At 49.6% G+C, this 15,555-nt stretch overlaps 7 protein-coding genes across 7 annotated transcripts; 5 read left to right on the top strand and 2 right to left on the bottom strand.

Annotated features, from left to right (window-relative positions):
• Positions 1-1,494: 1,494 nt before the first annotated feature.
• On the top strand, positions 1,495-2,498 carry N7481_008189 (putative carbonyl reductase; the record flags this gene model as incomplete). The annotated part of the gene is made up of 3 exons (XM_057267408.1): positions 1,495-1,747; positions 1,812-2,195; positions 2,251-2,498. The coding sequence occupies 3 exons, from the start codon at positions 1,495-1,497 to the stop codon at positions 2,496-2,498; spliced, it is 885 nt and encodes a 294-aa protein (XP_057121609.1).
• A 312-nt stretch (positions 2,499-2,810) lies between these two features.
• Positions 2,811-3,209, bottom strand: N7481_008188 (uncharacterized protein; the record flags this gene model as incomplete). The annotated part of the gene is made up of 1 exon (XM_057267407.1): positions 2,811-3,209. The coding sequence occupies one exon, from the start codon at positions 3,207-3,209 to the stop codon at positions 2,811-2,813; it is 399 nt and encodes a 132-aa protein (XP_057121608.1).
• Positions 3,210-3,255: 46 nt separating this feature from the next.
• N7481_008187 (uncharacterized protein) lies at positions 3,256-4,299 on the top strand (the record flags this gene model as incomplete). Its single annotated transcript, XM_057267406.1, has 3 exons — positions 3,256-3,284; positions 3,565-3,861; positions 3,909-4,299. 3 exons carry the CDS (start codon positions 3,256-3,258, stop codon positions 4,297-4,299), a joined length of 717 nt encoding a protein of 238 aa, XP_057121607.1.
• Positions 4,300-5,988: 1,689 nt separating this feature from the next.
• N7481_008186 (uncharacterized protein) lies at positions 5,989-6,928 on the top strand (the record flags this gene model as incomplete). The annotated part of the gene is made up of 2 exons (XM_057267405.1): positions 5,989-6,078; positions 6,137-6,928. 2 exons carry the CDS (start codon positions 5,989-5,991, stop codon positions 6,926-6,928), a joined length of 882 nt encoding a protein of 293 aa, XP_057121606.1.
• Positions 6,929-10,169: 3,241 nt separating this feature from the next.
• On the top strand, positions 10,170-11,530 carry N7481_008185 (aromatic alcohol reductase; the record flags this gene model as incomplete). The annotated part of the gene is given in 5 exon segments (XM_057267404.1): positions 10,170-10,256; positions 10,349-10,633; positions 10,734-11,060; positions 11,154-11,417; positions 11,435-11,530. The coding sequence occupies 5 exon segments, from the start codon at positions 10,170-10,172 to the stop codon at positions 11,528-11,530; spliced, it is 1,059 nt and encodes a 352-aa protein (XP_057121605.1).
• A 662-nt stretch (positions 11,531-12,192) lies between these two features.
• Positions 12,193-14,104, top strand: N7481_008184 (putative amino acid permease; the record flags this gene model as incomplete). The annotated part of the gene is made up of 3 exons (XM_057267403.1): positions 12,193-12,498; positions 12,610-12,770; positions 12,847-14,104. 3 exons carry the CDS (start codon positions 12,193-12,195, stop codon positions 14,102-14,104), a joined length of 1,725 nt encoding a protein of 574 aa, XP_057121604.1.
• A 98-nt stretch (positions 14,105-14,202) lies between these two features.
• N7481_008183 (uncharacterized protein) lies at positions 14,203-14,830 on the bottom strand (the record flags this gene model as incomplete). Its single annotated transcript, XM_057267402.1, has 2 exons — positions 14,203-14,342; positions 14,401-14,830. The coding sequence occupies 2 exons, from the start codon at positions 14,828-14,830 to the stop codon at positions 14,203-14,205; spliced, it is 570 nt and encodes a 189-aa protein (XP_057121603.1).
• Between the last annotated feature and the right edge of the window lie 725 nt (positions 14,831-15,555).

Below are 15,555 nucleotides of genomic sequence, written 5' to 3'. Positions count from 1 at the left end.
GATTCGCGAGGCAATTCTGGTGCAATCTTTCATTCGCTGAGTGGTGTTGGCTTGTTGTTGTAGGTCTGAGGTCGTTCTAGCAAGATTGATTGACTTGACTGGCAGATACGTTCGGAAAAAGCAGCAGGACTGCGGACCATACAAGATCAAGACAGAGCCAGCTTGAAGAATTGAGGAGGCAAAACGCAAAATGCAAATGGGCGTCGCGGACATTCTCGCCGGGGGATGCTTTGTTGTTATGAGAGCATTGATCGATACGCCGAAGAATGTGGCCGCATCACCCCCAGCACCATGAAGAATGCTGGCAGCCACACACTCCGCCACCCTTTCTATGAGAGGTCATGACACTCGGAGCTTAAAGGGAACGTCAATGGGTTGAGAAAACTGTAAACTGCAAGTTGATCACTGTTAGTTGGAATGGAGGTTGGGCCTTTTGGCATCGCATGAAGTGACCGTCAGCAAGTACCTAAGTTAGTTGATGCTAGTATGTCAGTAGTATAGGTAACCAGTACTGGAAATTATTGGAGATATAAACATTATACTACTGGGTATCCCACCTAGTGAGATACTCAGCGCCTTAGTCGGTTCCGATATGAGTAGTGTGGGGGAGGGCGCACATCCGGCGGAGAGAAGAGAAAGTGGAGACTTCCAACTTCCGCCGGCTCAAACAACAACTCCACCTCACTCCTCCACTCCAACTCGCCCCCGCGGAACATCGTTTCAATCAGGTGGTAGACCAATACTGCCCCTGATACAGTGAGGAAATGTGATCTGCCAGTTAAGTTCTAGATTCTAGGATTTAAAGATCTCGCAGTCCGCCCTTGGTCTCCTAGCGGATCGAGTACGGTGTCTGGACGGATTATCACCCCGGCACGGCACGACTGGAATCCCGACTCGGCCTCGGCCACGAACCCCATGGAACAACAATCCACCTCCGAGAAGGAGGGACCCGCCCTGGGGTGAGAGACGTCCGATTCTCCCTCGAAGCGGCTCATTGATAGCCCCAGCTTTGCGCATTTAGCCGCCCTCACGTCCATTGACAGCAACAAAATGCCCTCTGCATTTTAGAAACATAACAGAAGCGATCTTCAAGTGCGAGCAAGCTCAGGAAGTCAGTACCACCGCCGCTGAGCCGTTGACCGTATGCTGGTCTGCCTGATGGAGCTCCATATTGTCCCCCCCACACGCGCTTCAATGCCCCTCCAAAGGCGCTGCATCCCACTTCGACCATATCGCGCCCCGCTCTACTCTCCGTTCTGGAACGTATAGCGTCATTTGCTGTCCACAAGAACCCGTAGCCGCGACTCTCTGAATAGTGGACCATCGGAGCTCCCCCGGCCAACGCATTGTACACCGTCGGAGCGTATTGAGTGGGGGTATGCTGGGTATTGTCTCTCCGGAGCTCTATTTAAGTGATCTTCTCTCGCCCGTCCCTGCGGTCCTCCTTTTCCCCAACCCTATAGACGTCAAACACCTTGCCATTCTACCGTCGCAATGGCTGCCACCCCCATCAACAAGCAGGGACTATTTGTCCATGACAACACAGTTGCCCCAGAGCACCCCAGTATGATGAGCATGTTCTCCCTGAAGGGGAAAACTGCCATTGTCTCGGGTGCCGGTGCCGGCATTGGTCTCTCCGTGGCCCAGGGTCTGGCCGAAGCTGGCGCTAACATTGCTATGTGGTATAACAGCAATCCCAAGTGCGAGGAGCGCGCTGCCGAGATTGCCCAGAAGTACGGTGTCCAGGGTACGTCGCGCATATCTTACTCTTTGTTTGAAAACCAAGCTTACAGACGATCTCCCCACCGTAGCCAAAGCCTATAAGGTTCAAGTCACCGATGCGAAGGAGGTCGAGGAGGCCGTCAACACTGTTGTGAAGGATTTCAATGGCCGTCTGGATGTTTTTATTGCCAACGCTGGTATTCCATGGACCCAAGGCTCCATGGTGGACGGCTCCCTTGAACATTACCGCAATGTTATCGGTGTTGACCTCGACGGCACTTTCTACTGTGCTCGCGCCGCCGCCGCCCACTGGCGCCGACAGAAGGAGGAAGGTACTGACGCCAATGGCAACAAGTTGACCAACTTCACCTACGGCAGCTTTGTTGCGACAGCTTCAATGAGCGGCCACATTGTCAACTTCCCCCAATTGCAGTCCGCCTATAACGCTGCCAAGTCCGGCGTGATCCACCTTTGTACGTTGTCGGAGATCATGATTTGCACTTCTAGTCCTGCTAATAAGATCTATAGGCAAGTCTCTTTCTGTCGAGTGGGTTCGCTTCGCTCGTGCGAATACAGTCTCCCCGGGATACATTGCCACTGAAATCTCCAGCTTCGTGGAAGAAGACACCAAGAAGATCTGGCGCGACAAGATCCCCATGGGTCGGGAGGGCGAGTCCCACGAATTGAAGGGCGCATACCTCTACCTTGCCTCCGACGCATCCAGCTACACTACTGGTGCGGATTTGGTCGTCGATGGAGGATACTGCGCCCCGTAAAGTAGTGCGGGCTGATGCGGAATGAAATGTATTTTGGCAATTGGTTTACGGAATGATGAATAATTATGATAGGGGGAGAGCAATACAACGAACGAATCCAAGCAACTCTACGCTACACTCACGCGCAATAAGTACAGAAGAGCTCACCGGGAAATAGGATCATGGCCGAGTTTTGTACATGCAAACCGCACGGGAATAATAATTTCTTGGTCGAGGTAATGTACATCCATGCACTAGTCACAAAATCCACCACTTGGGCGCAACATGACTCCGTTGGCGTATCCAGCAACACAATGCTCCCATCGTCACGAGTCACCACGTATCGTCGTCCCAGTCAGAATCCATTAACCACCGAACGTAATTGTCGACAAGAATGTCAATCCATCCATTCCCACTTTCCCAGTCCAACCGATTGTACTCGTCGTCCTCGTCCCCGAAAGAAGATCCAGTCGGTGTATCGGATGGAGTGAGAAGCCCATAGCGCAGCTCTAGTTCGTTGGTTGTGGCTGTATTATGAGGGAGAGCGAACCATTGTTGGAAGACCTGGTCCTTGGCAGTGATATAGGACTGGTAAATGAATTGGTGGCATTTGGTGGCGAGGCTCTCACATGCACGGCGGTTCAGTAGAAGGATGAAAAGTAGGGACGCAGTGAGGCAGATAATTGGAAACACGAGAGGTGCACCAGCTGTGACACTCTTGGGTTCGGCCATTGAGATATCGTTCAGGTTTGAGCTGCGGGCATGAAATAAGATCAGAATGGCTTTTGCTAGTGGTTTGGTACCTGGGTACGTCACACACCTTCCTGCCTTCTAACATCTCCACCGGCCAGGCTACCATCTTTGTTTACCTCTCCAACTATCTGGAACATCGCACTCATTGCAATCATAGCCTGACCTTCTACTCCTAGGGCGTTAAGTTTGATGATTATTGGTCTCAGAGCTGACAGGATTGTGGGATAGCAGAATATTTACACTCACCCACCAACCCCTTCACAACTCTGAGATTCACAGCAACAGTGACAACAGTCAAGGTAAGTCATCAAGCCCTGCTCAATAATTGGTACAGATCCGAGACTGACAAAAGACAGAGGTACATAGCTGTGTCCGAGTGTCAAGAAACAATAGCACACAAGCGTACCCGGAATGAGGTATCACTTGTGGATGGAGATGAAAAAACATCCAAGGCGCCATTTGCACGTCTAGCCAACTACGGCTCGTTGTGGAGAAACACCGACGCGGAGAGTCATACATCGATCGACCACACAGCGGGAGGCTCGCTACTGGGGGCCAAGGAATTCACCATTACTATGGTTCATATTCCATATCACTACCATTGCCGGATGAATCTCATAGAACCCGTGAGGTTCGTATGGTCTTACTGGAATACATACAAGGTATTCCACTGTCAAGGGTGCCAGAACAGCTTTCCAAAGCTAGTCGCCAACGAATTATTTCATCAATTGCGGAACTAGAATGCAAGATTTATGCGAACGACATCTATTTGGCTGATCTATATCCCCGGAACGTCATAGTGATTGATCATGATAGCCCAGATCCCTCTGTTGTATTTGTCGACTTTGATGATACATTATTCCAGCGGGCGAAGGATGATAATAAATTATGGGATGTGTCTGAGCGATGTCTTGGGCAGTATAAATCCCCTCTGTTACGTTGGAAAGCTCGTCCGGCGAACTTTGTAGAATGGGTAGACTGGGGCTGGGATTCATGGCTACAGGAGGAGTTTGCTTGGACAGAAAGCTCAATCACGCCAGAAATACGGGAGGTCTTTACATTTGACTAGTCCCTCTAGGAATCTTTAATAATGACAAGATGCTCTACCAATAATTATTTCACCAACCCTTAATGCTGAATTGACAACGCACACTCTCTACTAGTAACAAACTAAGAAATAGTATGGATGTGAGGTATAATATGTTATTGAAATCCCTATGAAAGTTGACATGTCAGGGATGAACTTGCTGGGGGCTTCAAGTTGTTGTAAGCCTGGTGATGGTGGTGGTGATGGTGGTGCTAAGCCAGCGGGAACCTCATGTTTCTTCAAAATCTCTCCAGCCGTTTATTTATTATTTTATTTTTGACTCTCTGCAAAGTTGTCTGCTAAAATAAATTTGGGACTATACAGTAACAGACTGTAATCACGCTACAAAAATAAATTTGCCCCTGTGAATTAACATGGATGTGGTTCATAGTACTACATAGAGCGTGCATAAACGCATGCATCTCACAAGAAGACTGCCAGGGGCATGGGAGATGCTGGAACTCTGCAAGTAGAGACATACAGCCATGTCGGTGACTATGTGCGTCATGACGCGTTTATTTATCTTGATCTACAGAGTACATGAACTTTCCGATCTACAGGCGCAGACCTGAGTATTAAGTATTAACTACTAAAGCTAACTATAAATCCCAATATACTACCAGTAGATACCACTACTGTATCAACATCAGTTGCATTAAATGAGTATGAGGTATGACGACTTTCCCTATCTTAGGGAGTCGTTTCTTCTGCCAGTATTTTCTGGCATCAGCAGGAAAGTCCACGGGCTAACTTCATCTGCAAGGATTGAATCAGGCTACCAGGTTCATCTGTGCTGGTAGAGTAGAGAGGCGGGGGTTATCGGGCTAAGCAAGTTGTTCAGAACTCAGAGCAAGTAATGACCAAGTCTTCTGAGGTTTTATCCACGATTCATTCATGAGTGATGATCCGCTGGTCGCAAGGGAGCGCGGCATGTTGTCAATGGCGGGGCTGTCTAACCTGCTCCGCGCCATGCGACCGCCAGTTCACCCCTCATCTACGGAGCACAGGGATGCGGTCGAGAGCCATATATACGGAGTACCTCTCTATCTAATATTCTGAGACGGGGCATGCGGGGACCAAGCTGCCCGTGAGGTCGAATGAAACCCAGTGACCCCATCACGCCCCCCGGGGTAATTCACCGCATCGGCGGACTTCGGGACAGATGACCAGCCACGCTCAGATTCAGGAATGTCATTTGACGCATTTGGCGCGGACCTCCTCAAGCGGCCCCGATGAGGTCCCCAGGTCGAGTAATCTTATAAGCAAGCGTTTTCCTAAATCGAGTCGGCCATAAAAGTCGTTGACCTCATTGTATTTGCGAAAATCCTAGTGGTCCTTTGTTCCCCAAGAAAGTTGCGGCAACGCCACAAAGAAACCTTTGTGGTGACAGATATCCCTAATCTGGAAATAGAATCTAGACATAGTGACTCTTTGTCCATCGCGTCCCAGCTCATCACAACCCTCGTTTGCCTAGACACTTCTCCCCGATAACCTTCACCGGGCAGAGTATAATAACCCAGAAAATGCTCATTTTGATGTTTTCAAATCGACTCAATTTCGGCATCACTTGAACATTATGAACTGAGGGTTTCTAAACTCTATTATTCACATACACAAGAATATCGCCCCCAAACACGATTCGACGAGATCGAAACTCACAATTCTCTCGAAATGTATGGCACTTTGGATGAACAGAATCACAATGCCTCAGACATCCAGGCAATGGAAAAGGCATGGGACGAGGCCACGGAGACAGATCTAGTACGAACTCAGATCGCGATTAATTCTATGTGAACAACGCTGATTATATTACCCATAGCTTGAGGCTCTGGAAGAAGCCCTCGGCTGCACAAAATGTCAGATCACCATCACCGAGGCAATCATGAAGGGGGATATCAATGATGGTGTTTACAACTCCAGCCATTACCCCCCATTCTTTGTGAACAAGCGAACCAGAGATGACAATATCTCTCCCCTGGACACTGAAACAAAGCACACGGATCCAACGTGGTGGCGTCGCATCTCCGTTTCACAGCGTGAGCGCTACTACGTCCTGGTCGAGAACAATCTAAACCGGGCTCTGGAAGAGACAAAGAACGCCGACCCAGAGGCTGCGGTTCTCTTTGCCCATTACCAAGTCGACTACCATATCCGTCAGCACCACCTTGCTCGACGGGGCGTACTGAACCTTTGCCGTGATTCAAATGATCTCCATGAACTTCGCTCATGGCAATGGGATATGGCCGCTATTGACAGACTCATCTCCGGCAAGGAAATCGAAGTCACAGATGAAGACGAAGGGTGGCTCCCGGCAGAGCGCATGTGGGGGTGGCCAACTGACCAAAACCTGGAGAAGACACATCAAGTTATCTTATGGAAGCGAAGCTGGCCGACGCGTCGGAAGAAGCTCAAGGCTGTGCGGGCCAAGTGGGCTGTCATTATAGAAGAGCGAAGGAAGCAAAGAGAGATGCTTTTGCTCAAACAAGGGGCAACTGTCACTCTCCGGCTTTATTGTCGCGGGGAACTGTGGGACGTGAGGAAGCTCCAGAGGGAGGTGGAGACTGGCACTAGTATTCGAATGGGAAGAACCACGCAGAGCTTGGGATTTTAAATGAAAGCATGAACTGGCGCAAGGGAGTCTCTGGGGGCATTTTGAGTCGTGCTGGTCATGATTCTTACGGATTATTTTGCTTCACTTTTTCCGAGCTTTCAACTCGATTCTGTTCTATGTTCATATTCTGCGTCACCGCATAGAGCTGGGTCGTCATATTGGAAATACTATGATCGGATCACTAAATTCAACGATCTTCAAATTCACATTTTTTTCTGGCAGGCTCACCTCCATCATGCAGGGTAGGTGACACTGACTGCACCCCACACTCAAACGAGACTGAGGTTATGATGGGTTCCATAAGGGAAGAATGGCTTTTGATTATAGCAACATACAAAGTATGTTATTTAGAATCGTGATTTTCTCAATCTCAAACTCCCCGAAACATTTCTCCGAAGGCCGGGCTCAGGCTTACTTGGTAGCATCGACAGCTTGTGAGACAAAACAAAGCTCTTTGATAGCTGGGGACGGGCGTTACATCATTGGTTGTGGTGTTCTAGGCCGTATCCTTGGTTTAAGATCCGTCCAACCACGGGCCTGATTATCGTAGTAATACTACTTGTAGGAAATAGTTAGTTGGTACCACGACTAACTATTACTAGTAACAGCCCTGGAGTATTACTAGTAGATTCGACTCTGAATAGTATATAAAGACCTGGAACTTGAACGTTGCATGGACCATAATATGGCAGAAACTCCTCCAGTTGCTCTTTTAAATACTCGAAGCTTGGCATTTGCCTCATAATGCACTCTTGGATTATATTGGTTCTTTTTTGCGCAGTACTGACCGTCGCTGTCCCACCTACCGTGGCGGTAGATCATGCCGTAGACTCGACTAATAACGACAATGGCGAGTTGTGGGGAGAGAAAGGATGCGATTAGAAGAAGTACCAAAATATCTTCGAGTACCTAGGTATGGACCGCTATTTTTATTATCAATCATCCTTGCACGGTGTATTTCTCAAGCATAGTACTATATCTCTGTGCTCTGATTACGCTTGGAAGCCATACTCGTAGACAAGATGTTCGAAGCTTCTTGTCTGTATTAATCGTTGGGACACATGCTGATCACTTTCTCCGACAGAAATGCGAGGAACACTACTAATGCGATCATTGAAGGTACTCTCTTACTATAACCGAATAATTGATCATGAAGTTTGAAAAAGGAGATCAATCCTGGGAAAGGGATAGGAGGGGGAATACCAAGTCGAAGCCAACATGTCTGTTTCGATCACATGGAATGGACTATGAGAAATACTTCGTTATTCCAATTGGATTAAAATAACTGTGTTCGCAGTGTGCAGTGTGCAGTGTACAGAACGTAGGCAGTCCGCACCAGTCAGGTGCCTCTCCATCTGCCCCTTCCACTTCCACTTCCGCTTCCACTTCACCTTCTTCCAAAGGATTCCCAGGACCATTGCGGTACCGACACTCACAGGACGACGTCGGTAGGAATGTTTTGAATACAGTTTGTGCGATCTTCCTGGCAGTCCTGAATGGCTACGATTACTGCAAATTTACTCCGCAATGCTCCTCTTGGGCTGCGCGAAACTACCGTGACAGTGTGGAGTATGGCCTCGCACGATCATACCCCGCGATTTCAACCGCATGACCCGCGGGGAAAGCGCAGAAAGCGCTCATCATATTCATGCAGGTTTCACGTTCAAGGGCGTCCATTCTCCAATGCACCTACATTACAAGCCCAGAGCCCGAGATCGTCTATCAGGCTTACTCGATCCGACCCAAATTCCAGCCATTACCGGCAACCCCACCGACCCCCTCAATCCCTGGGGGAGGATCGTGCCCGACAAAATCCGGCAGAGCTGAAAAAAAAATAATGGGGAGGAGACTCCGTCCTAATGCGGTCTGACGGGCTACGGTGCTCCGGGACGCACAACGGGGATGGCAGAGATACCAAGTCCGCGAAGCCTTGAGGGCAACCAGGATTGTCGAACCAGGCACCGATCTCCCGCGCCCGAGGCGGTTGTGGCTGGCCATCCCCGGGTATGCGGTAATAATGGCGCTCCGATTTGCTCCAAGGGATCGGGCTACCTTCACCTGTTGATCGACTTGATGGTGTTCGAGTTCATTCTGGTCAGAGACACCCAATGGTGTCCCCCTTTGAAACCGCCCCAAAGCCCCCCTCAATCTTAAAACGGGGAATCCCACAGCCGCATCGCGTGCATTTGGGTCGCCCGATTCGCTGACCGTGGACGGGATCCTCCGATTTTTTGGGACAGATATCCGCCAATAAGGAGGATGGCTTTGCGTGACTAATCTTCCTGGTCGCATTTCGTCACAGCCTTGAGATTGAAGGTCCCGACCGCCACTGGGCAGAACTTGGCTTCAAGTTTCCGAGTCCTCTATGCAGATCCGAAGATCGCTGACGTGGGGGGGAGGGGGAGTAGTAGTGACGGGAAGGAGTCTGTCTACTGGTATGCAGCAGATTGCTCAGATCCTCGCTCTATCATAGGATTGGAAGGAACCTTACCATTGGAAAGGACCGAGGCGCAGGACTATCATTACTCTCTCAATGTGCCCACCCGACTAGTTTCAGACGAACGTCGCACGGTACGATCTCCTGACAAGTGCAGGTGGAATGTCCCCATGGTCTCTGAGTACGAGTACTCGTACCTCTTTACGAGGTCTCCCAATCTCTTTTTCAGGACCGCAAACATCATTCTTCTTCCAAACCACCAAACCAGCCCAAAACCAAGCCGGGAAGCCGTCTACCATGACGTAAGGGCGCCGACCAGGAAAGGATTTTGCTCCCGAGCCACCACACCGGCCCGTGAATTGTTGGAAAAAAGTTGTCAAGCCGATGGGGATGGGATTCAACGGCATGATACTACTACATTATATATTCGTAGTATGTATCAGTACTCCCCGTACTGGGATACATCTAGTCTACTAGTAGCCGTACAGTAAATCGACGATCTCCTCATGACGTTCTCCCAACTCTGGTCTGATTCTCTCTCTCCCCCTCGTTTGAGGGGAGAGAACATCCACTTCGACCCACCATCGTCCACTCCCGATGGCAGAGAGAAAGTGGGTAGCAACCTTGGGTGGAAACATTTGGGAATTTATAACGTCAACTCCTCAATCCGGTTCGTTGCCCCTTCTTTCTTTCTTCCCTTTCCATCTCCCCCCACCACCATTTTCCCCCTCCTCATTCACCTCACCAACTACTACCTTTTCCTTATTGACTCGCCACCAAATCACCAGCCAACTGCCCGCCAACATGTCGAAAACCCAGGTTCTGTTGGTCGGGGCCGCGGGTGAAACCGGAGGTTCCATCGCAAATGGTCTCCTCGATGATGGTCGCTTTGTATGTTTTCCACTGAGTGGTTTTATGTCTCTCAAGTCTCTCTCTCGGGATTTTCCAGGGCTTAGACTAACGTTTGCTATTCGTTCTTCCAGGATGTTATCGCTCTGGTCCGACCGGCCTCTATTCACAAGCCCGCCATTCAGCGACTGTCGGATAACGGTATTCAGATCCGCAAGTGTGACTTGAAGGCCCCCGAGGAGCATCTGATCGAGGCCCTGTCCGAAATCGACGTTGTCATCAGCTGCGTTGGTCCCGCTGAGCAGCAGGATCAAATCCCGCTGGCCAAGGCCGCGAAGAAGGCTGGCGTCAAGCGCTTCATTCCCTGTGGTTTCATTACCGTTTCACCTCCCGGTGGTGTGATGTGGCTGCGCGACGAGGTAAGAAAGAGCCCCCGAACGAAAGAAGAGCGGAAGAGATGGAGGGGAGAGTGGTGCAATGTCGTACTGGAGCTGACCATTCGCGTGTTTCCCTCTACAGAAAGAGATTGTCTACAACCAGATCCGCCAGCTGTGGCTCCCGTACACCATTGTCGACGTGGGTTGGTGGTACCAGCTCTCCTACCCTCGTCTTCCTTCCGGCCGTGTCGACTATGCTATGACCTCCGGCAACGACGAGATCATTGGAGATGGAAATATGCCCACTGCGCTCACCGACTTGCGGGACATCGGTCGCTACATGGCAATGATCATTTCCGACCCCCGCACCCTCAACAAGAAGATTCTCGCCTACAACCTGGTTTCTTCACAAAACCAGATCTACGAACTGATGGAGGAACTTGCCGAGGAGAAGGTCGATCGGAACTATGTACGTCCCCGGCACCCGCCCCTAGTGCACTGAATGATTCTTCTTCCACCCGATTGCGGCGGGCTAACACAGCGTTTTTCTTCCATCACACAGGTCCCCGAAGAGACTATCTGCAGCCGAGTTGTTGCCGCTCGCCAAGCCAGTGAAACCTACCCCTTCGACCCTATCAAGTTCATCCCTCGCTACCTCGCCGAATACCAATACTCCTGGGGCATCCGGGGCGACAACAATCCCGAGTACGCCAAGTACCTGGGATACCATCTCACCACCGAGTTATACCCCGAGTTCAAGCCCACCGATTTCCGCGAGTATCTCCAGACTGTCATCCGGGGACCGCCAAGGGTGTCTACACTGACCGTGTGATCTCTCGGAAGCACCAACGACACTTCCCCCGTACCGAGTCGAGCGACTCCCTGTACACTCGCATTTTCCCGCGGACTGAGTCCAGCGAATCCCTCATGTCGCGATGATCTGATGCATCTAATTCACGCCATTTCCTTTTTCCGTCTGTTTTTTTTTTCTTCCTTCCTGGGGGAGGCAGGCAACATGGCGTCCGTTCTCCACTTCATCCTTCAATCGGTAGCCCTCAATCCCGAGGATCTATTCACGATATCTTCCACTCCTCTCCCTGTTACCCTCCACCACCAAATCGAACCCGATTCGGGTCACAAGTGAAGGGCTTTCCTGCTGGTTCATTTGGGGCGTCTTGCTTATAAGGGCGTTTGCGACTTCTTCGGCTTTGGAATGGGGTACTGTCACAGGCTGCCAAAATGCATCTCACGGACCTCTCATGACGATAGGGTTGCTGGTATCCAACCTGACCTTGCGTGTTCTTTTTTTCATTTCTGTTTCTATATTGAGTTGTTTTTGGTCCCCTCCACGGAGGCGTTTTTCGTTTTACCTTTGCATATATAGAGGAAATTATATCCATGACAGGCTTGCTCGGTTCCATCTTTGTGTGCTTGTGCTTTTTGATGAGTTGTAAACTGTAAGTGGTAAATTGTAGGAGGCGCCTTCCTTAAATGGAGCCAACTCCGACCTCAAGACATTCGCGGCCTGCCTTGTCTTCCTCATCAACACCCCAGCCACCTCAGCCTTGACCACAGAATGGAAATTGGACCATTTCTTGCGAATGGAGACCATTGAGCTTTCGCCACGACGACTTCGTTCTTCCAATGATGACGCTGACGATCTTCAACATCCGCCCAATACACCCAGTACGCCAACTCGACCGGCTCCCGATGTGGCTCACCAGCAAAGAGTTGCAATTGGATTTGCTGATATCTATGGGTCTTTGACTACCCGGCAGCTCAGTGTCATCAGTTCGTCACTTTCTCATTTAGATGTTTCAAATGAAGTTCGAACTAATTCAGCGTACAGCAATCGGGTCCGCGATTGGGACCGGACTGATGGTAACAAGTGGGCTGGCCATGTCGATGTAAGGTACTCATCCTTGGAACATTGGACCTGACTGACACAACTTAGGAGTGGCGTGAGTTCCGAATCCTATAGACTTGACTGATCGATGCCGTCGCTGACAACCCTACAGCCACCCGCTCTGTTGATATCATACTCGGTTGTTGGATTTACCGTATACCTGGTTCTCTCGGCGCTAGGCGAGGTCACTGCGTGGCTACCAGACCCGTACACCGTCGCTGATCAAGCTGTTCGCTTCTGTGATCCAGCCTTGGGCTTCAGTCTCGGGTGGATGTGAGTAATATGAAGCTGACCCCCCCTTCCTTCCCAATCCTCAAGTCGCCTGGCCTAACCCGTTATACCTCGGTAGATATTGGCTGAAATATGCTATCATCACCCCAAATCAACTGGTCGCAGCTTCGTTGGTGATATCCTTCTGGGTCGATACGGATTTTGTGAACCCCGTAGTCTGGATTACCATCTTCCTTGTCACAATCACCATCCTCAACTGTGTGCACCATCGAATACCCAGCCAGGTCGAGTTCTACGTCTCGTCTTTTAAATTGGTTGTTATGGCCGCTCTCATGATCTTATCTTTTGTCATTACCCTCGGCGGAGGCCCAGACCGTGATATTCGGGGCTTTCGGTACTTCAGAGAATCAGACGACTTCGAAAATGATGGCGGTAGGAGTGCCCTTGGAAGGTTTTTCATGGCGTGCGGAACAATGTCGCCGGCAGCGTTTGCTTATGTCGGCAGTGAGAGATCGGGTATCGTGGCACGAGCTCCGAATACCAAGAAGGCCATCTCCCGCTCGATCAACCATACTTTCTATCGTCTTCTCGTCTTTCACCTCCTTGGGATCACTCTTGTTGGTATGATGGAACCTCGGAAATTCGTGTCTGAGGCGTGGATTGAGAGCCTGAGCCTTGATTACTCTCGTAAGGCGAAATATCCGGCCGCATCCCCGTTTGTTGCTGCTCTATGTCTTGCACAAATAGCCGTCGCGCCTCATCTTTTGAACGCCTGCATTTTGATCTTCGTTTTGTCAATAGCGAACTACGATCTATTCCTCGCCACCAGAGCATTGTGCGATCTCTCAGTGAATCGTCGCGCCCCGAAGTTCCTATCGCAGACCAACAGGAGAGGCGTACCTTTCTACGCGCTTGGCATTTGTGCTGCTCTGACGACAATTGCCTACGTGAATGTAGGGCGAGATTCATCCCGGATATTTAGTTACTTCGTCAATATGGTCACCATGCTTGGGCTTCTCACCTGGATGTCGATGCTCGTCACTCATATTTCATTTGTACGGGCTCGAAAGGCACAAGGGGTATCGGACTCCGTTTTGGTCTTTAGGGCCTCATTTGGCATCACAGGTAGCTGGATTGGCATTCTACTCTGTCTCTTTATCTCATCAACCATGATCTTCAACTCAATCAGCATTAGAGAAGGCAGGACGACATTCAATTACCGTTCCTTTGTGGCAGCCTATATTGCTGTTCCTTTGTATTTCATACTGTATGTTGGATACAAAATTGCCAACAAGAGCAAGCATATCAGCGCTACAGAAGCTGATCTCTGGTCTGGGAAGAGCGATATCCAGCCGAGGGAATCATTGACCACTTGAATGTTAATTATAAACTTATCGACAATAGAAAATCCCTCTGGCTTTCAACATCGTACTTTGCGAAATAATTTCTGCCACTCTCCCAACTTCCCCCGAAATTATGGCGCTTCATTGGGGTAGCAAGCAAACTGGCTTCGCATCATCACCCAATGATCCAGAATTGGCTCACTGTTCACATAGATCTTATCATGGGAGCCATGGAAGCCATCGAGTTGGGTTGCCGTGCTGATTGTATACGCTGGGCAAATTAGTTTTTGGCCATCTCAAGTCCGAATGTGGTATGTGGGTTGACTCACCTCCTATGTTCTGGTATATCAGCCAATCACCAATATTCACCTCGCAATCGAAGGCTGCCTCTCGCACCACACGATCAATACTGTCACAAGTCGGTCCCCATATGGAATATTTGTGTACAAATTCCCCATCTCGTCGCTGTCTCTCAAATTGACTCAGCAAGGGCCTTGAGCCATACCGACCTCTAGCCAATTTCGAAACCATGACTTCCCTTTCCATGATGACATTCATAAAATTTCCATAAATACCATCATGCTGATATAGCATGTCCGGAGTTCCAGCCGCGGACGCACTCGTCATCTGTCTTCGTCGGGAAATCACTCGACACGTAAGCGTATACGCCGCGCGTGCACAGAACCTACCCGGTTCAGCAATAATTGTGATACCAGGTGAGAAGCCAGAATCAATCACATCTCGAATTGAAGTAGCCATCTGCTTAAAACTGCTATCTTCAAATCCTCCCCTTATGCCGAGGATACTAGGGCATAGGGTTACTGGGCTTGCAAAAACGCATATCGAGCGTCTTTGCTAGCCTGGCAGAATGAGCTAGGATTACTTGCTCCAGCCCCTATTTGTAAATTAGCTTAGTGCACTGAACTATACAGGGGAGAGGGGTTGGGTTTATTCTTAATCCTACCAACATGAAAGCTGACCCCAACCAAGTTAAGCCCTAATTCCTTCACCCGAAAAAGAAGTATCCTGACCATATCAAGATGTGCCCATATTTCCCCCCGAGGGAAATTATAGCAGTGTCGTCATTTGCATATACGCGGAGCAGAAGCTGTGCCTCCGGCATGTGCGCCTTAATCGAGTCCAATTCATCGATATTATCGAAGGTCGTGCGCAGGATTCCTACTTTCCGCGAGAAGGCTAGTTATGATTGAGACTTGCAGGGGTTCGCGAAGAGAATCCTGTCGGCATCGATGTCCGAGTCCGTCGTACTTTTATTACGCCATAATCTGAATTGTAGAAGACGAATCTTATGGAGTGCCACGTGGGGAATAGTCATTATTTACTAGAGCCTTGTAAAATAATAACAAGTAATTGCCACTGTTATATTGGCAAAATGCTTCATCTACTACTCACATACTACTGCATGACGGAAAGCACCGAAGACAATATTTGGGCAATCACAACACCTTAGAATTCGTACAAGA

Source organism: Penicillium waksmanii (genome assembly GCF_028829765.1).
Source record: "Penicillium waksmanii strain IBT 27052 chromosome Unknown utg000007l:1.0-4314555.0:1.0-4317578.0, whole genome shotgun sequence".
Taxonomy (NCBI): Eukaryota; Fungi; Ascomycota; class Eurotiomycetes; order Eurotiales; family Aspergillaceae; genus Penicillium; species Penicillium waksmanii.
The sequence above is the reverse complement of the archived record's forward strand: the minus strand, read 5'-3'. Positions and strand labels throughout refer to the sequence as shown.